The sequence below is a fragment of the Haemorhous mexicanus genome, chromosome Z (genome assembly GCF_027477595.1).
Source record: "Haemorhous mexicanus isolate bHaeMex1 chromosome Z, bHaeMex1.pri, whole genome shotgun sequence".
Taxonomy (NCBI): Eukaryota; Metazoa; Chordata; class Aves; order Passeriformes; family Fringillidae; genus Haemorhous; species Haemorhous mexicanus.
The window spans coordinates 52962552-52987161 of record NC_082381.1 but is presented as its reverse complement, the minus strand read 5'-3'; the positions used below and the strand labels follow the sequence as shown (position 1 = coordinate 52987161).

At 37.8% G+C, this 24610-nt stretch overlaps 1 protein-coding gene across 6 annotated transcripts in view; it reads right to left on the bottom strand.

Moving 5' to 3' along the window:
• LOC132322601 (transducin-like enhancer protein 1) overlaps nucleotides 1-24610 on the bottom strand; it is an 80281-nt gene that overhangs the window by 46062 nt on the left and 9609 nt on the right. For 3 of the 6 annotated variants that reach the window (XM_059837204.1, XM_059837203.1, XM_059837206.1), the window contains 2 exons: nucleotides 12292-12354; nucleotides 11371-11475 (listed from right to left, as the gene is read on the bottom strand). The exons of 1 other annotated variant lie outside the window; for it this stretch is intronic. In XM_059837204.1, the coding sequence (XP_059693187.1) occupies nucleotides 11371-11475; nucleotides 12292-12354 (168 nt within the window). Of the gene's footprint in view, nucleotides 1-11370; nucleotides 11476-12291; nucleotides 12355-21873; nucleotides 21914-24610 lie in introns of all 6 variants that reach the window. 2 more of the 6 variants (XM_059837208.1, XM_059837205.1) reach the window with 2 other exon arrangements.

Here is a 24610-nt window from a genome sequence, read left to right as displayed (position 1 = left end):
CTCTTCTTGAGGCTGAACAGGCCCAAGTTTGTAAGCCTTTCTTGGTAAGTGAGATGGTCCAGTTCCTTAATCAACTTTGTAGCTCCCTGCTAGTGACAGGCCTGCCACGAGACCATGTGCTAATTCTCACTGCTTACTGTTTTCTCCCTGTTTAAACAAGTTTTAGAAAAGTAAGTCAGGTACTACTATAATTTCCTAATTTTCTAACTACTTACTTTGAAATATTTATTTTGGTCCATTTTCCTTGCTTCCTCATCTTCTAAATCCTTTATTATGACAGGAAAAAAGCCACACTCTCTGACAGTAAACAACCTCTAGACTGCCCACCACGGCATGCCTAGCTAATGAGCCAAGAATGTGGGTTTGTAGAAGTTTGAAAACTATCCTTATGTGCAAAAGCCACATTGCCTAATGTGGGAAGAGAATGCCCTTTCGGAAACAAAGAATAGTGTCTTCGACAAGTCTCTTCCATCTATAAACCACATGAAATGTGATTGTACTATAGAAATTTAAGTCCATAAAAGGACAACACTGGCAAAAGCTAGTCAAAGCCGTATATTTCACACATACAGAATTTGTGCGGCAGTGGCATGATTATGTAAAGGCCTAACTGTCTCATGGGTAAAATCCTCTTCCTTTTTCATGCTTTATTAAAGGAGATATAGGGTACTGTCTTAAAGGAGGTATAGGGCAGTGTCTTGGGGTCTTCACAGTGATTTTCTACTCCCATAAAAAAAGCAAATGAAACCCCAGAACCTTAGTGGGAAGAGAATTTATGTCAGAAAGCAAATATCCAAGAAAATATCAGAAAGAAGATGTAAGTTAACTCAAGTCTGTTAAATTTCTGAACAGAAAGCTCTTCAAAGTTTTTCCCATTTCCTGTTTTTGCTTGTTCAAACAACGCAAACCACATTAATAAGCACCAATTGCACAACAACATTTTTAAGCAGTAAAGGGTTGCATAAATTGTCTCTCATAAAACAGAAAACTGATGCTATACTGGGATTAAAGCAGCTTGCCACATACATCCCCCAAACAGTCCTTTTTTCACAAGTTTCAGCTCTAAGATAAGACATGAGACAGAGAAGCTGTATTTCAGTGCCCCACTGTAAGTACTCCACTGTAAGTAAGCTCTTGTGTCACTAACTATTGAAATAAAAAAAAAAAAAAAAGATACAGAAGGGCCAGCAACATGCTCAAAGGAGTGCATGAACCTACTTCAAAACAACATGAAGCCCAACTGGAAGCCTGTACCCCAAGACTCAAAATGACCCCGCTATTGTTTAACTTGCTTATCAGTGACTCGGACAAAGGGACAGACACCTCCTCAGCAGGTCACTGATGACACAGAGATGGAGCAGTGGCCATACCCCAGAGTGCAACCTTTCGGAAGGGCCTCAAAAGGGTGGAGAAATGGGCAGAGAGGAATCTTCTGAAACTTAACAAGGGCAAATGTAGGGTCCTGCACTTGGGGAGGAATCACCCCAAGCACCAGCACAGGCTGGGAGTGGATCTGCTGGAAAGCAGCTCTGCAGAGAAGAGCCTGAGGGTCCTGGTGGACAGCAAGCTGTCCATGAGCCAGCAGTGTGTCCTGGTGGCCAAGAAAGCCAATGGTGCCCTGGGGTGCACTGGGAAGAGCAGTGCCAGCAGGCTGGGGGAGGTGATCCAGCCCTTCTACTAAGCCCTAGTAAAGCCTTCACCTGGTGAAGTTATTAAGGTGATTTGGGAAGTGGAACACCTCTCATATGAGGAAAGGCTGAGAGAGCTGGGCCTGTTCAGCCTCAAGAAGAGACGACAGATGGGTGCTCATCAGTGTCTGTCAGTATCTGAAGGGAGGGTGTCAGTGGATGGATCCAGGCTCTGCTCAGGGGTGCTGAGCAATAGGACAAAAGGCAGTGGGCACAAACTGATGCACATGAAATTCAACTTGAACACAAGGAAGAACTTCTTTACTGTGCAGATGACTGAGCACTGGCACAGGTTGCCAAGAAAGGTTTTGGAGTCTCCCTCAAGGGAGATATTGAAGAACCATCTGGACACAGTACTGTGCCATGTGCTCTGAGATGACCTGGCTTGAGCAGGGAGGCTGGACCAGATGTCCCCCTGCAGTCCCTTCCAACCTTACCCATTCTTTGATTCTGTACATATGTATTCTTTGGCTTGCATTCTGTAATATTTTCTACTTTTACGAGAAATTTCGAACTTTTCAACATGAAGAGAAAAACAACATTCTTCCAACAACAGAAAGGCCTGGGCTGCTCTTAATTACATGGCCAGTACATACACAGTACTTTTGCTGAATCACAGGATCCCCCCACACCTAAATTTTAATACTGTAATTTACAGAACTAAGAAACAGATCTTCAATCTTCCCAATGTAATTAAAAAATATTTAAAAATTAACATTCAAGGGTAATTTATTAATCTTTGATTAGTTTCCACATCACCATTGTATGTGGCAAGGGATAAAGGACTCTTATCTTTCCCTTTGTACAAATCTGAGCAGCAACTCTTATGGTCTCTGGCCTTCCTGTCTTATTGTAAACAGCTAGGTTTCACTGCCTTTCCTCCTGGCATCTTTGAGGGCAAGCCCAGGCACCATAATTAGAAAGATACGAGATAATACACTTCAGATCACTTTTGTAAACAGTAAATGACAGGTGTGGGTGGCCCCTCCCAAATCATTTCCCACCACGCCCAGTGAATAAGCCCATTGGCTGTTTTCTACTAAAGACCAGCAATGAAATATTTAACAAATTTTTAGTGATAATTCTTAAACGGCAGGATTTCCCATTATCATATGGGGAATAATCATATAGCACTGCCAGCAGGACTGGCATTTTCACCGGAGTGAGCACAAGGAAGGTCTGCACTAGCAGCCTCTCTGGGCTGGGGAGCCTGAGTGGATCATCCCACCACACGCAGGCAGAGCCCTGCAGCAAGGATGCAGGGCATCGCCAGCAGATGGAATTCTTCCAGTTCAGTGACATCTTCTCCCCAAAGTGCAACACTCCCCTACCATAGCTGCACCCACACAAAGGCTTTTGCCAACATTAAAGGGTTTTCTTCCTTCCCCTGTGCTTTTAGGCAATGCAAGTCAAGGTAAAACTCTGTAGGTTGTACTACACGCAGACCCAGAAGCACAAGCAGAGCAACACAAGCAGCCCACAAACTTAAGAAGCCCTTTTGCTTGTCTAACCTTTTTTGTATGTACAAACACACCATACTTCATATGACATATATACAGTATTTTACATCTTAATGTATCACTAACATATTGCTACACACAACTCTTACTATATATGTACTGTGTATGTTACATATATTGAGTGTTTATACTTCTATGTAAAAAGGTAGCTCTTCGGTGTGTTTGTACGTACAAAAAATGCGTATTCCAGGGCTCATTTAGAATAATTCCTGTCTCAAACACTTCATAGCAAAAGATACCCCAAAAAAACAAATAGAACTGAATCACAAGACCATGTTTTTAAGGGTTCTTGTATTAATTATGTTATTTACCTTGTTTTTAACTTAGATAAAAATTTTGTTGATGGTTTCTCTTTTTATTTCTTAGCCTAAATTCTGAAGAAATAAGGGATAAACAGCAAAGCCAAAGGCAACCAGAAGAGAGGGACTACCCCAATGGAAGAGCCAGACAACCTTTTGTAAAAAACAGATGCCACAGGACAGGAAGGGTAGAGTCAGAGTCACCACAGAAAAAATGATCCTTACTCAGGAAGACATGTCTCCTCCAAAGGACTTCCCAGAATCTAAAACAAAGTAACAAATTCAGAACCACAGCCTAAAAATGGCAGAAGATGACCTTAAAATCTCCTGGTCCAGACAAGACAAATGCTGGTTCTCTGAAACCATTCATGTTCCTCCATCACTGTCAGTGTAAGTAAGTCAGTTCAAGAACAAAGCTTTTCTTTAATTTTAGACAAGTACACGTTGCCTTCTCTGAAGGCTCAGATGCAAGCCTGAAGTCTGTAGAATGAAGCTGTCAGCACACACTGCTTCTGCTCTGCAGAAACTGCCAGCACATTTCATTTCTGCGGCAATCATAAATTCTTGCTATTACTCACCTCCTAACCTCAAATCTAGTATTTGCCTTTTTAGCTACTGTTAGCATACCACCACCATCCAACAACACTTCAAAAGCATGCTCCTACTGCACAGTTGCCAAAAACAACTAGCTCAAGCATGCACCAATTTGGAAATGACTTACAGATATTACTCTAGAGGGTTTTATTACTGACGTATGATTATCTTAAAAAGTATTTATTTTCCTTCCAGGCTCTTTTAGTCTCCAGAAATTTAACTCTTGCTGAACATGACAGAAATTATTAAGCAGCAAGGCTTTTTGTAAATTAAAATACACAAGTTACATAGAGAATTTGAAATTATACTCACTATCCTTTTGTCCTGGCCACTACTAACTACAAAAACATTTCAGAGACACCAACAAGTGAAGAATATGACAGTCATAAGAAAAGCAGTGCACCAATCTTTATTCTGTGTTCTAAGCTAAGACCAGAAGCTTGAATGTTTGCTCTACATTCCATAACAACTTTGACACACCAAACAACAACTACTTCTGAACATGCATTTAAGCACTTTTGCTAATTCTTGCTTTTACTTCCTCACAACTGCTGCATGTACGTACTCAGTCTGAAAAGCCAGTTAGCCAGCACCTTTATAAATAGTATGAGATACTGTTTCAGGCAGTTGAGTATTAATTTCAGGCAATTAACTGTTATACAAGATAGTGACCTTGGTAGTTCAGCAAGTACTCTGAAAAATTAAAAAATAATGCAGTTACTAGAGAGCAGAAATTCTGCAATTGAAAGAAACTCTTATGCATATTGAAGAGTTACTGTGGGAAAACACTGTGGAAAAAACACATCTTTGTCGTGCCTTTAAGATGTCCTAAAGTTATCCTAACTGCCTATGCTAGCCTCTCTCTATTCAAGAGTAAGGAAAGCAAGCTTCTTGTCTAGTCCTCCCACACAGTCCCTATCTCAAGTCTGTCTTGCTCTTCTTCCATGAAAAACACAGCAATCAGGTTGCTGTTTTCTTCTACAAGTCCCATGTTTAATATTTACAGTACTTGTGTCCCCCTTTTCTTCCTCCACCTGCATCTTCCTCTGTGCCTTCCTACTCTCAAGTGACCCCATTATTGACACTGGCACCTAGTTAGAGGTGTGTTTTGCCTGTGCACTCCACATCACTCCCAGTGGCAATTAGTTCACCTCTGTTTATCAGCGTTTCCTTCTCAAAATCTGTATGGTTCATTCTTTGCACCACTTTTACTGCAAAGCAGGCCAACCTGCAGCTCTACATTGTTCAACATACTAACTCCCAACAACTTTCTCTACTCATACTCATGCTGGGATGGGACAGCTCCATGGACATAACCATCCTTCGTCCTTACTCAACTAAATTCTTTACATTTCATGTCTCCTCATATGCAGTCCAAGCTGAATTTTTCTTGTCTGCACCAACCAATTCAGCTCTCCCACCCAACTCCTCCCTCCTCCCAACATACCACATTTCCAATGGCTTTCCAGACAAGTACTGAAGGTTACATCATATTTTATCTCAGGCTACTCACTCTTTATCTACTCCAATTCCCCCACATATCTCACTAAGTATGAAAGCAAAGCAGACATTTGTAAGAGAGAAAAATTATGTACATCTCTTCATTTTGTCTCCTTTTACTTGGAAACTTCATTTTTATGAATACCATCCACTTTACCACTATGTTCAAAGCACACAAGCTATTCTGCTTATACACTTGAATCAAGAGAGGTGAGTTAAATCACTTTGTTGAGGAAGTAGTACTTCCCTCTAGGATTAAATAACTTACCCTCTGTGCCAATTACATATATGAATTCATACGCATACTGCTCCAACCACATTCTGCAAATTCTTGCTTTCAACTGCACTATTCCAGCACTTGTATCCAACTTCAGCCCCTTATATTTCACCAAAACCATTCTTTCTAACCTAGCCAAACCAAATAATTTGGAGCCAAGTACACAAAATGAATCAATCAACTCTTCAATATCAAAACCTTCTATCTAACCCTTCCTGAAACCACATGCTCCAATTAGACTTCTTTTTTTCACAATTATCATAAACACATTTTACCACCAAAATTACTTCACCTCTGCTGAGAAACAGATCAGTTTTGAGATCTATAGCATTCATAGTGTACACATTATATCCCCAACACACTCAATAAAAGGAATCTAGCAAGAGGTACCAACTCACATTTGGTACCCCACATGTTGTCCTGTAAGAATCTGCCTTCTCTCTGCATTCACATTTGCAGCTGCATATCTCCAGCTTTTAGAAACTAGTTAGCAATGTTTTTGTTCAACTGTCATACTTTCACTCCTTTCCCAAAAGCTCTTCGGCTTCACAAATCTGCAGCTGTATACTTGGTCTCACTTTTGACTTGCAGTTTAGATACTAGATCTTGATGTGAGCCACCTGAAGTTCTTTTGTTTTTCTTTTTGGGCAAGAACCAAGGCGAAGCTTTTTCCATTCAACTCACATGAAGCCTTGGAAGACAAAGGAGGTCTGGCCTGCCACTCAATTCCATTTGACTTTTGGATGCAATTTTGCCCTCTCCAAAATTACTGAGAATACCTTCTTCTGCAGAAGATTGTCTTGTTTAGATACTACCTTCCTTGTTTAGATACTACCTTCCTCTATGTTGCTGCTTCAAGATTCTTCATTTCCCATCAGTCCACAGAGAGTGGGTGTGTGGGGGTGAAATGTCAAGAGGAAATCAAGTTTGATTAATACCATTCTTTCATATTTTACCTACCTTCTCCCAGATTTTCCTTTTTGAGTAGGTCAAGCTACCAATATCAATACCACCTCCATATTTTTCCTCCAAGCGCAGTGGCACTAATAGTAAAAATCTGACCATTGTTTGGGGACTGGTATTTTGAGAACATTCAGTATCATGCTGACAAGTACCTTCCTCCCTTGCTTTCTACTTTAAACTGATAAACTAAGTTGAGAGCCTTTCTATTCTAAAAGTAACTACCATGAATCCTAGGATAAAACTAAGGTTTCTATATGTTCTAAAATATGAAGAATAACGCAGGATGTTGCTACACAACAGAGCTCCTATTGCAGAGTTCAGTAATTTAGACTTGCAGTTATGGAGTTTATGCTAAAAGTGAGGAGAGTGTCTTGTGCTTACTAGATCTCATTTTATTTAATTTAAAAGAACTAGGCAATTTCCCCTCCCTCAGCACATAATGCAGATCATGCCTGAGAAGGATCTAAAGTAATGCTACAGCTGCTTAGCTCTTCCCCTGCACTAAATTCTGCATTCATTTCTGCTCTAGTCTGTATTTCTATTTTATAATGAAACATACAGCCTAGTTATTTATAGGCTTTCTAAGGATTAACTACACACTCATAAGAATAAACCCTCAAGAGGTTAACCTCATCCTCTTAAGCTTCACACACTACAATCCCAGAGATAGCTGGCAACCACAGCCAAGAGAGAAAAAATAATCCCACATCTTGCTAATCCTTTAGCCAATCACCTCATGCAACAGTGGAGAGGCCTCTCGGAGGCCAACAACTCAATCTGTCTCGGGAGAACTGTCAGTCCAAAAGACACACATTTCACTAAATCATAGGCAACACACCTCAACAGGAAAAACAAGACATACCTGGCTTCTCAGTGGTATGCTGAAATCATACATCAAAAATACTGCGCTGAAGAAAGTTTCCTGTTTGCTGCTCGTATTTCTCATTCAGATATTTGCATATTTGACTCATAAAACTAGTTTATTGATTGGAAAGTAAATCTAATCTTCCATTGTTCACACCTAGACATACCAATTTAACTGTCACTTATACTCCCTAACATGAACCTGTTATTTTCTAGACACATCTCACAAAAACAATCCCACAAAAAAACAAGCAAACAGTGAAACAAAACACAAAAAAACCCAAGCCACCCACAAAAAAGCCAAAACAAGCCTTTAAGTTATAATAATAGTCTAGCTAATTCTTTCATACCATGATCTAGAGTCTTCCTTAACTGCAGAAGTGGGCACTGCCTGCAGCTGCAGCAAGGCCAAGGAGTTAATGGGGGCACTTATACTTTTAGTTAGGGTTTCTGCTTTGTTCATTATTTATCTAGCAAAATTGCTACTTCGTTCTACTCTAATATAATAAATATTAAATGGTGCTATTTTTACAAAAAATTGAAAGGAGATTGTTTAGCCACATGGCTAACCCATGGCTGACAGTAAAAGCCTTCAAGAACACGTAGGATAAGTGTAAGGCCAGCAGTATGACTGCTAATAACCAAACATCATCCAGGGCTTTTTCCTGAAGTAAGAATTTTTAATTAACACAGAGGATTAGCACTGCTTGCAAGCTCACTGAGTCCAACTGTATTACTTTCTTAAAAAAATGTGTCAATTTATTCATTCTGTTTTGTACGTGCTTAATATACACCTATTCCAAAGACTGGCTTTTGATTTTGTAGTCAAATTCTCTGAAAAATCCTGGTCCTGTGAAACTCTAAGTCTCTATCCTCACAGTCTGTCCTCTAATAGGCTTCCCTCTTTTCAACTGGAAATAAAAAGTATAAAATAAATTTAGTTCAAAATCATTTTGCATTTCAAAACATTTTTCCCAGTAATTTAAAAGTCTTTGTTCTCTTCCAGAATTCATATATTGCACAGAAGTAACACGAACTTCTCTAACTGAAGGAAGCCAATTGGGAAACTCTTGAATCATCTGGTGTCAGGAAACAATGACCCTTAGGGACAGAAAGGAAGAGGGGAAAAAAAGGCAAATCCTGGCAAAAATGCAAATTTTATTTAGTAAAGAGAAACCAGGCAATTTAGTACCAGGTAGCAAAATGAAACTTCCCTCCTCTCCTCAAGAATTATCATATGCCTGTATTTTAGGTCGTGTGGCACCAGAAGCCCCTCAATTGCATCTTCTACTGTTACAGATTGGTCCAGCCTACTTGCACCCTGAAAAGAAGTCTGATGATCTTTCAAGCCCATAATAGGTGTCTAAACTGGTAAATTACTATATCTTTTCTTATCTTGAAAGACACTGCACTTTAGCAGCATGGCCCTTCCATTGTTCTTTACACTAAGTGGGGCCCCTGAACAATACTGACAGCTGCTATCAAACTGTGCCGTGCTCACCCTCGGTGCAGCTGCCGCTTGTAGGAACAGACAGGCTTCTGATGTGTCCTCCCCTCTGGGGAAAGGGCTTGACACCCTGAGTGCTCAGTGAGGGGGAGCACAGGTCCACTGCATTGTCAGCCTGATTTTATGCTATTCAGATTTTCCAGGACATACACTGTCCCTTTCAAAGAAAACCAAGCAAAAGTCAAAGCATGAAACTTACTGTGCAGCACAAGATAACTATTGATTAATAGGACTGTAAAAGAGCCCTGGAACATACATCTAATTTTGGCATTATGTAAATACATGGACCTACGTGGTCAAACAAATTTTGTGCCCAGCACGGTTATTTCTTCACTCACAGTTTTGGATTTGTATGGCATCAGTCAGGAGTCTTTCAAAAGACACAGTAAAGTATTTCTTCAGGTAAGTCTTAGATGATTATGAAACAAAAATGTTAGAGCCTACTATTTCTGCTTCCAAAGAGTTTCCCTCCTTGCTCCCCAAAAGCCCTAAAGATCTGAATTGCATGTGGTACTTGTAGATCCTATGGCTTTTAAGACTATTGTGTGGACATTAAAAAGAAGCAGATGACATGTTTGAAATAGTGCTACATAGACAAACCAAATTTTGCTATTTCAAGGCAAGAAAGAATCCTTAAAAATATGTTTTAATATGTTTCCTTTCACTGCATAAACTCTTCTTTAAAACCAGTTCATAATGAAGGGTTTTTCATTCCATTTTCATCCCTAAGAAGCAATTTGTTTTAAAAAACGTAAAAAAGTACAGTTATCTAATCTTTGCTCATCGAATACCACAAATGTACATGTGGCGCATTTCAAAGATCAAACCAGGTATTCATAAACTAATTCATTACACGAGCAAAGCATAGAGGAGATTCTGACAAATACAGATGTAATTGTGTGGGTTTCTAAGATGTGATTAGCAAATCAACTAAGTAACAGTCAAAATTTGATACGAAGGAAAAACAGCACAGATTTGAAGGGGGGGTATGTTTATGCAAAGCTAATCTGTCAAGTGTAATAAAGCAGCTTGAATAAAATTTAAGCTGAAAATCCACTGAAGCTCCCCATTTCAGGGAGGAAAAGCTATTAAAAGGAAATGAAGGTCACCCTCCCAGTTTATTTCACCTAATTGACTGCCAATAGCTTACCACAGGCAAACCGACTGCAGATCTGCAATTGAGAAACTGATGAAAGGAGCATTTTCAAGCTGAGGCTCATTCTTTTAATCCTCCCTCTCTCCTTTTTTTTTTTTCCATCTCCAGTTGGGATGTAATTTTAAGCACAGATGGATTAACTGGTTCCATTGTCTGCAGACGTCATTGGACTATGGCACTGTTAATCCGTACAGCAGCATGTCTAATTATCATTACAAAGTGTCTGAGGGAACTATAAAGACCAGCAGGGCATCTTCTCACAAGCAATTAACATAAATTGATAAATGAGTAATTTGAATCCGCTCAAGGCGCTCACATATGAATAAAATCAGAAAGGACAGGTTCTTGTTTCGGCTACTCCTTTCACTTAGTCGGAAGGGCAGAAAACATGAGAAATATTCCAGACTTAGTGGCAGGGGAAATGAACTCATACAGTGGAAGGAATGTATGGTTCAAAAAGTTCATTAATACAAAGCAAATGACTTGTGATTGACAGCCAGTCACAAGCAAGTAGTATTAACTTTTTTAGCATATTTAAAAGCACATTCTTGGTGAAAGGCTATTAGAACACTGTGTCAGACAATTAATACTACTTCAAAAGCAAGTGAAGTTTCTATTCAGTAGCTTGCTAATTTAAAATTCATGAAAGATTCACAAGAAAGGGAAAGAAAGAAGAATGAATAGTTGTATAAGCTCCAAGAACTCAAGTGTCACAAAAAGCATGAGGAAAAAGTATCTAGCTCAACTGACACACAATACCCATAAATAAACAAGCAACTCTCCTAAAACTCTATTTCTTGCAGGGAAAGTTTTGTTACATGCAGCACCACTGGCCAAAATTATGTTCTGACAAAGTAAACTACTACCTTTATCTCTGCTAAAATCCGTGTGAAGCAAAAACACTTCAGCAACATTGGGCATCAAAACAACCTTAGAAATCAAAATATTAAGTTTGTTTTAAAAATAGCAAAGCAGTAAGATATGAAAGCAAGTTATACACACTGTAGGAGGTAGACCTGGAAGGCCACGTACCCCGATGATGGCATTCAATTCAGCCATGGTCACTTGTTTGGCACGTTCTACAGCTTGGGCCACTTGTTGCTGATGCTGTTGAAAGAAGAAGGGGCATAAGGAGGAATCTGTGTTAAGGTATTACCACACCATATCAAACCAGGATCACAAATACTCGAATAACCAGTTTGTCTGCAGAAGCCCACAATACCCATTGCAAGATATCTCATGCAGGCAAAAGGTAACAATGCCCTATTTTTCACCTGCTCAAAAGGAAAGAAGAGACCTGAAGGCAGCCAGCTTATCTCTTCCCGTCCCCTAAGTCCCTTCATTATTAGTTGTCTGGCAAATGAATAATCATTTTTACTTGAGCTGACAGGACAATGTCAACTTCACATTAGTTTCAATTTTAGCATTCATTTACAGCTTCTGTTCCCACATAGCAAAACAAACTGAAATTTCAAACAAGGAAAAGCTGCCCACAACATGCTAAAATCACAGTCATTCAGATGAAATGTAGGTCTACAAACTTAAATAGTGTTTTGCATAGGAGCTAAACACTCATCATTGATATAAATTATGTAGAGAACATAAGCATGCTTATTTCACTAGATCTACACTTGACAACTGAATATCTAATAAACAATCACCATTATTAGAAACAAAAGCATTTTCTTGTATTGCTACTGTTTTACAGACTACCACTCTCCTCAGGCAATGAAAGGCTGAGCCATTGTCACTAGTTTGAACTCAGATTTGTTAGATCAAATTAGCAGGGGGTTTGCACACTTCAGCTATAACAGATGTTCCTTACACTTGTGTATTGTGATAAAATTAACATCTTAAAACTAGCTAATTTGCAAACAGAAAAACAACATAATCACACTTTAACAGCTGAACAGTTTTACTTACTTCCTGAGACAAAAATGGGATGACTTGTGCACAAATTGTATTCAATCTCTTCGCGATTTCTGTCTACAGAGTAAAAGTATTTTGATTAAAAACTGCATTTTAGGGGGTTTGACATATTAACTACTATACAGGATTATATTAAGTTCAGACGATGAAGAAAGTAACAAAATATTACCCATTTTTCATACTACTGCAAATATAAATTACGTAATATACAAGCCCAGACATGGAAAGAGATTTTGTTAGCTGCTCTAGGACACCTGCCATGTCTAAAGCACCTAATCTGTACACACATTTAGGCACAAATCTGGTCCTTGTATATAGTCCATTAATAAGCAGAGCATTTTTGAAATCCATTAATTCCAAGATTAAGCCTTTAAAAGGTAGATTTATTATTACTCAAATTATCAAGCAGCATAACATGAAGGCAGCAGGAGCAGAAGAAAAATGCTTCTTTCATGATCAATTAATCTGCCTATTAGAAGGTAAAACAACAGAAATGTACCATCAGGAATACGAAAGAAATACTAAAACAGAAGTGAGTACGAATGGAGACAAAAAGTACAGACTTCTAAAATCCATATTGAAAGAGAATTAAAATAATGCTAACAAGGAAAAAAAAAAAAACAGATCAAAAAATGTGATCTTGTGAACAGCAAATTTGTGAAACCATGAAAAGCTGGAGAACAAGGTTAGGAAGCAGTAAAGAACAGAACAATCCTTCGGGGAAATCAACAGAGATTACAGCAGGACAAAGAGTTTGAGTCCCATTTTTCAACAGCTTCATATATCTTCTACTTCTGTATCTCCCATTTTGTCATGTCAACCTAAACCCTGGATTCCTGGTGGGGTAAAGGGATTTTTTTCTCTCATTACTCAGTGATATCTGTGTTTACAGCCTTTCAGACCCATACATCTGACCATAATTCAGAACCACTATTATAATTAACCCTCAAGCTACCTACACCTATATAGTTTCCACAGTCTTCCTTAAAAACAGGAACTTCAGTCACTGTAGCACAGCTGCACAAAACCAAAATCAGCACCCAGACAAGAACACAGATTATGTAAGAGACACTAAACAGCTCCTGTCCATCTCTGTTGTACAATTAACCCATAAAGATATTTCTTGGTTAGTTGGGGTTTTTTTAATGTTTCAAGACAGAAGAAACAAGAAATGATTCACTACTATGAATCATTAGGCCTTCTATGAAATCACACGTATTGAAGCTGAACAAAGATACTCACTTAAGTCAGACGAAAACTGTTTACTCTCTGCCAAGCCTTTTCCCGAACCTTCCCATAATTCTGAGTTCTTTTAAGAAGACACTACGATATGCTGATCTTTCTACATCAGCCACATAATAATAGGGATACAAAATCAACCCTCTGGTTTTATGTCTCAGGAGACAGGTGATTTGGGAATCTAAGCATAATTAGCCAGCTTTAACACCTCCTTCCAAACCTCTGACAGACACATGGAAAATACATGATGGCATCTAGGCCTGTAAAACACCTCATCTCTCTTGACATGAAGCACTCCACTTGACCAAAGTCTGATACTTGACACACCCAAAACTATATAGTTTTGCAGAAGCTTCCAGAGAAGTTCTGGGATGGCTTCTTCCTAGGATTAAAAGGTTTCCCTTAACTAAGGGCAATGAAGTGACAGTTGCTTTACAAGAAAATCTTTGCTCCCTGCAATAAGGTGAACATGTCTCTATTCTCAGCTGAAACAGCTATCATTTCACAGAGTACCACAGTGGTCTTCATTCTGTCTGGGCCACAGCCATAAAACATCTATAATTCCATGTTTAGCCTTTAGTACTAGTACTCCATACCTAATAGCAAAGTCAGTACTTTGAAGTTACCAGCTTATCTATTACTCGTTATCAGTCTTGCCTATTACCAAATCTGTTAGTATTTCTCTGTTAAAGGAAAAAAAAAAAAAAAACAAACACCTAACACATGTACTAATGGGCATTTTTCCACATACCTAGTATATCTCTCCAGAAAGCAGGGTACATCAGCCATGGAAAGGTAATCTGTTGCATAGCAATCTGTTTGGATGATGTTTAGCTAAGATGTTTAGGATCCAAGGACTTAATTGCCCTAGACCAATGGGATTAATTTTGTTTTTCAAGGAGGAACAAGTATGAATCATAGCAGGTGACAAGAGAGGATAGTGAAAGAATAAAGTAAGAAACTCTCTTGGTGTCTACTGCCAAGTTTGTTGGCCCGTATGGGCCACATAAACGGCCTATACATTTACTGTATTCTAAGGTAAATGTCCTTATTGTTGCTATAAGGAAACAAAACGCAATCCTTTTTTAGTAGAGTCTGTAAAACATGCAAGTTGTCCATATTATTGGATTTTTCTGCTCCAAATCCCAAATATCTGAGCTACACTGTAAGAACAGCATACATGACATCAAACAGTAAGACAAAAATGCAGTATCATGTGCATAAGGTTATAATTGCCTTCCAATGAAGGTCAGTTAGATATTTAATTTATTTTCTAAAAATGAAGGCATAATCAACTTTCCCCCTTTCCACACCAATCTTCTGTTAAAGTTACTGTCTCATTATTATCACACCCGATTTGGTGTCAAAACAGGAAAAAAAAAAAAAAGGTGTATTTTTCTTAGTTTGTCTGGGCATCATTGATTACCATATATGAACAGCAACCTTAATTCAACTACAGTGCTAGATAAACTTAAATGTACATGCCATAAAATAAGTTTTTTTTGAGATTTCTTGCTGTTGTTACAAGTGCCAGTTAAGAGACATCTACACTGAGAATTGAAATTACTATTCTATTAACCAAAAAAAGGCTGCTTGCATTTAAAAGGCAGTTTGTGTAACAGTTTTCCCACACTTTTTAAGTACTTGAAATTATTTATCTACTATGCAATTTCATGCAGCTCCTGTTTGCTGTCCTGTAACATTAAGTAAAACAAAATTAATCCACAAACATGTTAAAAAATATTTTTGTTGTCTAGCAATTTGTCAAAGTTAAGTTTTAATGCACAGTTAATGTAATTTTGCCTATCAAGAGTTGTGAGAAAAAAGGAACACTTTAAATGTAAATGCTACATCAATAGACAATGCACATTTGCTTTTTAAGGTGAAATACCCTTGAGTATGCATGTGCTCGTGCCAGTAAGTGTGTACACATTCATTCTGGAAAGCAAAACCCCTTTCTGAAAGAGTCCAGGACAGTTTAGCTAATCAAGACTAGACATCAGTAACTGGTGTCATTAAAGTAAGCCCCCAGACCTGGGGCTCATGAATTTGAAAGCTTTAAAATAAAGGTACTTATCTCCTGTTTCTAGAGGCCTTCAAATAGAATATAACTATTACCTAACTGCTCATCTTAAGACATATAAAGAGGTCCTAAGGATGAATAAACAAAAGAAACTTTGCAGAAAGCTGCTCAAACATAGACTAACATGACTAATTGCTCATGTTCTGTGCCTCCTTGGTAAAGCAGGCTACAGAAGCCTGGATCTCTCATGAAAGTCCTCTGAGCTCTACAGCAGCTCTTAGCAAAGCATCTGAAGTGCCCTTAATTGTTTGTGTTCTTAATGCAGAGCCTCTTGAATACATTCATTTTTAATAGAGAACTTGAGCGTGAGGCCCATCAAAGAATAACAAAACTACATCATTCACTGGTTCTTGCTGCTGTAATGATTGTCTTTTGATTTATTTGCAAATGACTAGCTTGTCAGACCCCTGACTGAAGTGCTACCCTCCTTTCTGAAGTATCATTAAAAATTAACATGAAGGAATTCAGCTGCATTTTGTAAAATTAAGTTGAGCTGATGGATTTTTTTTCTCTTCACTTGTGTAATTTTTTTTTGCCTCTCTTCCATCGACTTAAGGACTTAAATGTTTTGACCTAACCATTGCCAAACTCAAGTGTACATACTTAAGTTTGTCTTGCACACTTGTTAAAGTGAATTCTTAACATAATGACAAAGAACAAAGCAGCCAGACTAGTTACTAAATACAACACTAATTTAAATAAGGCTTTTTACTATGGACTTAAGCTTGTTTGTAGAATTGAATTCTGTTTTCCTTCTGCATTGTTAGAAAAAAGTATTGACCTGTTTTCCTTTACAGCGGTCTGTTGCAGATAATTTTGCACCTTGATAGCCTGTGCTTTCCAAAGTTCCATGTAAGGTAGCATACCTAAATCACCACAATTTCTTGAAAAGGACAGATTTTTGCAATGAAATTAAAAGGAAGTATAATACAAGTATTTGAGTTCTATTTCACAGCATAACAAACACCCATGTGTATTTTAGCTCTATGTAAGAAGCCCTAGCTTATGGGAACCAGCAGTTTAACTTTTGAGTGAAGAACACAGAGTTTCTCTGAGGAGAATTAGTTAATCCCCTATCAGCTTCAGAGGTTTCAACAGGAGTAATTTTGAGTTTGCTCCAACCAGTGTCTACTGAAACATATCCCAATACTAACTTCAGCTATAGGATCCATGGTGATTTAAGACAAAAATTAAGTCTTGAAACATGTTTGTTTTAGCAATCACTTGCCCTGCAACAGCTGCTCCATTATTATTGCTGAGGCTTATCAAAGCTGTCCAGATTCTATCTGACAAAGCAATGCTTAGCTAAAAATGTCCATTTTATGTCAGAAGCTTGTTATTCATTCCTGCACTGAACTTCCAGTATCACAAAGTTATATCCTATCTGAAAGCACTGCTCTATCACCAGCTCTGAAGGATTCTCATTTATGCTATTATTTTGATCCAATTTTGAAAATAAAATTTGTAATAAATTCAGAAAAATACAGCTTAGGAACAACACGATTAAAAATAACACAAAACACACCAATGTTCTGATAATATCAAAGAAGCATGTCCTAATTCATTCCCTTCAAGCAAAAGAATCAGAGAATCAGCCTTTAATGCACACAAAGGAATATATGTGTTAAAACACATTCACTAAAGCTTTATAAGGTAATTCTTAAGCATTCTGCCTCTGCTTACACTTTCAAGACTTAGAAAGCCAAGTACAACACTGAACTCCTCCTGGAAGGACAAAATGGACTTCCTGCCATTTACAGCATGTAACACAGTAATCCACTGGGGAGGAAAGGTCAACGTTGCACTTCTGGTCATTGCTGAATCATTTGAGATTATCTGTGGTGGGGATGAGAAGAAAATCAAAGCCTATGAGAATGCTGTGAATGGCTTGACGTCAGCCCAGTTTTCATCTCCATCTGTCTATAAGGCATGTGAATAAAAGCCCTCTTTCTGGGACATGCTTGACCATTTTTTTTTAAATCCCTGCTGCAAGGCAGAACTCATTCAAATACCCAAAGACTTGTGAAATGCAGTAACAAACTGTATATTTTAGTCTTGTGCTGAAGTTTAATATCCATTTACTTTTTCCACCAGAATCACTGAAACGAGCAGTGCACTTAAAAGACAAATCCTTTTTTCTTTTTGTGATCAAAATCTTCAAAAACAAGACAAAGCAGACACATTCAGAGAGCAATTACAGGAAAATACGTATTTCACTGTGCTTAGCTTTCTGTATTTCACTGTATTTAAGCCTTCTTTGTGCTTTGTTAGTACTTGCTATAGCAAAACTCTAGCACCTCCAAAAATTAGTTGCTAAGAATTCAGGGGATGAGGGGACGTTGGAATTATAATTAAATCTCAAAACCTAAACACTCAAAAGCTTCAAATTATTAAGGCTAGCATTCTGTGAACTTTGCTATTCATGTTATTGAATCCAGGTTGAGCACAGAGATATGCATATATTATGAATGCCCTTTTATTTAAAATTAATACACTACATTCCATTTTGGCAATGGCTGAAAAAGGAAAAAAAGAAAAAACAAAGGCAACACGCCATTTAAAAGTTTAGGCCCCCACAGTATATCAATGTCAAACAACAGCGTGTCAAGCTAAGATTCAATTCAGGTAAGTGCCACTGCCAAATTTTCTTGTTCCCAGACGTGCTTTAAGATTATTTTATTGCTTAAAATTTAATTTGTTCCAACTTGCGTTTCCATGACAACGTTGGCTAACCCTGCAAATCATTTGAGTAATTGGATATCTTATCTTTCTATTGCTCTCAAATCCAATGATTCTGGAAGAACTGCAGCAGCCAATCAAATTTACAGGCCTCCTGAGTAATAGACTTGCACAAGTAGCCACATCCATCTCGCCTTTTACTGCCGTATTAACCAACCTGTGACAAACTGCGGAACTCGGCCTTCCAACTGTATTTTAAATTACAAACACTGTCATCACTAATACTCTCATCAATAGGAAGGAATGAGAAGGTTTACTCTCAACAGATACTTTATATTCAATCTGACAAGAAGCAATGGGTAGAATTCATTTCAGCAACAGAAATAATCTCTGTATTTTGGGCATAAACTTCAGTTTAGCATGACATGCAAATAATAAATACAGTTTTCCTTCTGCCCTACATTAGTACTACTCATTTTAATTGTGAAATCAGTCACCCACAAAATGATATTAAAATCCCAGAAGACTGGGATGAAAAATCCTTAGCAATAAAAAAAACCCAAAAGACCCTGTATTGCAAATGGGAGTGGGGAAAGGAAGAAGTAGCAGAAATATTAACAGAATAAAAATTCAAAAGCATAAAGATACTGAATACTACATAGTTTCCAAAGTGAAATTTAGAGAGCTTTAATTCAGTACCTAAACTACTTTCATCTGAATCCTCTTAGATGTTCATTTAAATTACAGAAAGGTCACAATAATTTAAACATAAGCTACATATGATGCATAAGACAACAGCTACACTTGCCAAATATCTACTACAGATTTGGATCCCATTCAAGTGTAAAGTGACTGGATATATTTCAGATGTCTAATTTCAACGTTTTATAAAAATAGAGAGAGGCTGTGTGTAACTCAATGAACCACTGTACACAACTGCCCATCCAATTTACAGCTCTAAGTCCTGTTGAAATAAAGCCAGCGGGCAACAAAGAATCTGTTGTCAAGATGTCGAAGTGCTCCTTTCACATATCTTCACTATGGCAAGACTCTTCTTAAACTTGGCTAAAGAGGGCAGTTACCACATTTCTCCTTTAATCTAACTTCAGCCCATCTTGCTTAAGCACTCACAACTACAAAAGGTGTGTTTATCTAAATTTTAGTTTCATTGTTTAGTTTCCAAGCCTAAGCTAACCTTAAATACACACAGAAGTATTTAAATCTCTTAAGTGAGCACACAGCAGTTGTTTTACTTTCAAGATGTTTTCCAGGACACAGAGTTCCCACTTTTATTTAGATTCCAAGAGAGGCCTAGAGAATCAAAGGCTGACTCCAATCAGGAAGAGGTCTTTGCCACCTTTGCCTCCAGGGACACAATTTCTCTGAACCATACTGCAGACATCTAAAGACCTGCCAAACATCTCAACAACTAATCAGGCAGGAAACATTACTATAATACAAACTGGGAAATGACCAGGTTGGTCGACCACTACATCAGGTAGCTAAATAAACTCACAGGAGATGTCCATCCAGTAGGAGAATAGCCCTAAGTATCAGGAGAACCAAGAGGTTCTTGGGAAAAACATAAGCTACCAATGAGTTCCCCTCTTCTCATCTGACTACACTCTAACGAGTTGTTATGGTGCTCTATAAGCAGCATGGTCTCCAAAATTATCCAGCACACTTTGCGCTATTTATCTTTAAGGTCACTAAGAACTTGATTTACTCTGGACAACTGAGCAACACTGCACTACGCAGTAAGGAGGAGACAAAGAGCACAGAAAGATAAAAAGAGCATAAAAAGTATAACCCTAACTGCTACACTCCTACCAGGAAAGAGCACCAGTGGCTCTTCATTTAATTTAGGACGCTATTTTAAAACTACTTCCTATTTTGCTCTTACTCCCATAATCCACATTGGAATTTCTGCAAATATCTTTTCAGTACTTGTCACTCTGAGCCACTTGATTGGGATGGCAGTAGAAAGTCAAAGCTCTTACACAGCTGGAGAAGTACACAGCTGGAGAAGTACCTGGAATAAGTTTCTAAAAAATCAGAGCATAAAGTTCTTCAAACAAAGCACAGACATTTACAGTATGAAAGTCAATAACAAAGCTCCCAGTCAGGATTCTGTCCTTATGAACATTCGAGGAAGACTAGAATAAGACTTGAATTTATTTACTAGAACAGTAAGTATGGCATCCAACAAAAGAGAAATATTGAGACAGGGGTCTGAATTATGGTGGGGGGGGGGGGGGAGGTGGTGGAGAGAATCTAATCATTATGCAACAGACTTTACAAAGTAAGCATACCAACAAAGTCACATGTACTACTCTAAATGTAGTTTCACCATTTAAAAATACTTAGTATAGTCACAGCTCAGTTTCAAAAATCTATCAAGTCAGAAAAACAATTTAAACACTTATTCGTATCAATGCTTCAGGTGCCATCAGGTGACTCACTAATGAATAACAAATTAAGAGGATTGACAACTCCTTTGATAGTAACTAGTGGAACTACGCACCACATAGGATTTGCAAGGAAGGTGAACAGAATGGATATTTTCACTGCATAGGGAAAAAGGTTCACAATTGTTTCAGCAAAACTTTGGGAACATGACACTAAATTCCTTACTCATTTTATTATTTTTATATATATTCTGTTGCTTACAGAATAGAAACAATAGTAAAAAGACTATCTAAATTGCATTCTATTAGACAAGAGTGCCATTGAAAAACACAGCTCAAATATTTTTCAGCAAAAAACATCAGAATTATGCAAAGTCCAAAAAGGTAAAGTAATTAGAGAAAAGAGAGAAAGATGATGTTAACATCTTTGAGGATGTTAACAATCTGACAGTCATAGCATTATTAGGAACACCAGCAGCACAGCAAAAACTTCATGGGAACAAGGACAAAACTGCTCGATTATTAAACCATGTACGGATAAAATCATTTGGGTTTTTTTGAAACAAAGAAGTCCTGCATTCATGATAGGTCCAGTATTTTTTAGTATTTCCCACTAACAAGCATAAAGATCTCTTCATTTATCCTAATCCTCAATTTGCAAAGAGTTTCAAGCTGAGAAAGACAAAATATGCTAGAGAATAGCTTCAGAACTCACTTTACAGTGAATGGAAAAATTGATTGAAAAGTAAAAAGGACAGGGATAAAGGCCCATAGCATGCCTCGACAGGAACATAAAAGAAAAGGAAATAATGGGCCTTAGGAATGAATCTCTCGGTCACAGAGGATCAGAAGTTGAACATAAGTCAATAGCAGGCTGCTCAGAAAAGGCTGCCACCGCAGTAAGCCGTATTCTAAGTAAGCCTTCTATGCCACTCAGCACGGCATTTCCTCCCCTGGAGTACTGTACTTCAGCTGGGCAACACCATTCAGAGAATGAACACTCGACTTTAGAGGTATGCAGCGTGGTTCTGGAAGGCAGGGGAATGATTTGCTCTCCTTATCGAGGGTGAAGAAAATGCATAGTAAAGAGCTGAAGCTACAAGAAAAAGACTGAAACTGTAACTGAAGAAGCACTTCAACAGCAAGGACATAAAAGCAATCTGTTACCTGAAGAGCTTGAGGGTTGCCACTACTGTTGAAGTCTCTGCTAACAGATAGAACAAGCATACTATCAGCATTGACATTGGTATAGCTGATCCTGCTAAGAGGACACAGGGAGGCACTAGGTCCCTGCTAGTGACATGATTCTAGAGTTCATATTTCAGTTTGAATAAACAACCTAAAAGCTTTCCATAGGTCTTGTTGAAAATTTTTCTTTTGTTTAACTGACAATTTGTAGTCACCATTTGAGGCCACAGACAGCTAGCCTAGTTTACTGTCTAAAAAAGTAATGGCTGGAAATCTTATAACCAACCGTTTTACAATAGAAATTTTACAACAGTATATTACAACAAGAGAAATTCAGAATGACCTTACACCCTTGCAGTTTAAAGAAAGATGAATGTTTTACCTTTTTTTTAGTGAAACAAATACTTTGTTGTAAATAGGAACTGTTGGAGCAAAAGTACAAAAGAATGATCCTTCTGTAAGTCATTTTTCCCAAGAAAGTGTAGGGTTTTCACCCCTTCTCCCCAGCTTAACTCCAATTTTTATACTTGAAGTTGAGATCATCATGTCTTGAAGCAGAGAGCAGGGCATTTCAAGGGGTTTAGAACACTTAAAAAACAAATTCATAAATAGGCAGACCTCCACAGATCATAAAATCCACCCAGTTTCAGATGCCCTTTCTTTTTCTTGAGCTAACAAAAGCAGGTTCTCATAGACTTAATGTCTTATCAAGATGCAGGTCAGCAAGCATTCCTGTTCCCATTCTCCAAAATGAAAGCTATCTTTTGTTTTTGCTTGCTAATCCATAGAAGCCTTTAAAATGGCACAAATAGAGATGGCAGCATTTTGTTCTCTAAATCAATTTTATCCTCAGCCATCAACTAGATGTTCCAGCACAAAGAAAGATCAGTCCTTCCCTTCTAATTCAAAAATCCATACTACCATTGCCCTTGCAAACTGCTAAACAAGCAGTATCGGCAATGCACTTGTGTTCTGTAATATATTTACTGCAAATCCCAACGGCTTCCCTCCTAATGCAGTTTTCTATTGTGTCTGTTCTTGTGTCAATACAGTGACTGGTCACCTTACAAGTAAGTTGCTTTGACCAACTGTTTACACAAACATCAAAAAGCTTCAAGACAAAAAAAAAGACCAAACAGAAAAAAGAACATGAATATTGCTAAGGGAGGGGAACAAAAAAAAAAAAAAAAAATCCAAAATACCCAAACAAACTAAGTCTTAAACCAAAACACAACTTAACCTCAGTTTTCTGTTTTGTTATCATATAGCCAAAAAGGCTAGTTAGCTGTTCAGATCATGTATAAAGTACAAAATACTTTCAGACAGGCAGCCCTGACACAAAGCTTACCTAACACCCCTCAAAGAACTTTAATCTGTAATTTAATCATCAGTGCTAATTTGTTCACAAAGAAGAAATGTTCTGAAGGACATAAAGAAAAGGTGGGAGCAACATAGCCAATCTCCAGTTAGTGACTAGATGCTTCTAATACACTCTGGGATTTCTGAATAGACACAGAGTATTATCATTATAAAAAGGTTCAGGGACACTCACCAAACACCATTAATTTCCTGAAGTGATTTCCCCATACTAGAAAGTGTATTTTATAAGTAGGCTTGCTAATAACTGAAATAAGACTCAACACTCAAAACAAAAGAAACCCAAACAGCCCACCTTGATGCTGTCAAGATTCAAATAAACCTATGGAAACAATATTAAAACTTCTAACTTGAACTTACAATCAAAATACTTTTAAGGGAAATTGTCATCAAAAAAGGCTTATAGTATTACTTCACAGGGTTGCAGTATTTAAAATTTTTGTTTTGTTGGAGGTTTTTGTTTGTTTGTGCAGCACTAAGGCTTCTTTCTTAAAAGAGACAACCTCAGGAAATAACTGATTTTAAGTCTAACCTGATTTAACTAGAGTTCAGTTAAGATTAAACTCAATTTCAGCAAGCACTAATCCACTTTTCAATCACCTCCAGCACTATGCCAGAAACAGGTCACTGGTGGAGTTTCACAGGGGCCTTTACTGCAATCTGTTTTGCTAATATGATCAGCAGCACAGCCTGGAAAAGACAGCAAGCGGTGAGTAAGAAAACTTGCTTCATAAAAGAATTAGAAAGAAAGTAAATACAAAGGCTGCAAGGAAATAGAAATACATTATTTTATCCATAAGAAAGTAAAAGCAATGGCTAAAGAATTGCAAAGAGACCTTACAAGAGGAAATGGGCAATGAAACAATTGCATATCAACAAGATTTACACATACTATGAGTAGACATCCCTAGTCACGTAAAATGATGGTCCCTGAGCTTACAATTATCATTCATGAGCAAGAACTCATATGTGAAGGGAGTCTCCAGCACATCAGCATTTCACGGCAGTGAAAAGGAAAAACTTGGAAATTTTACTGAAGAAGAAATAAAAATTAAAAAGAAAAAAAAAAAAAGCAATTCATTAATCAGCATCCTGAGAGCTGAATATAGTTCTAGTTCCCCTTTTCAAAAGTGTAAGTTAAAAATTCAAAAAGGCTGAGTTGAAAGAAAAGAAAGTGATCAAAGAAAGCTTCACAGCTGTTTAAGCTGAGACTGCCCAACCTTAAAAGGGATTAACACAGACCTGCAAAAGGTACAATATTTTGACTTCATTGAAAACACAGCTAGGTATCAACAGTTTCTGTCCTGAGAAGCAGTGACCATCTAATACAGTGGAAACC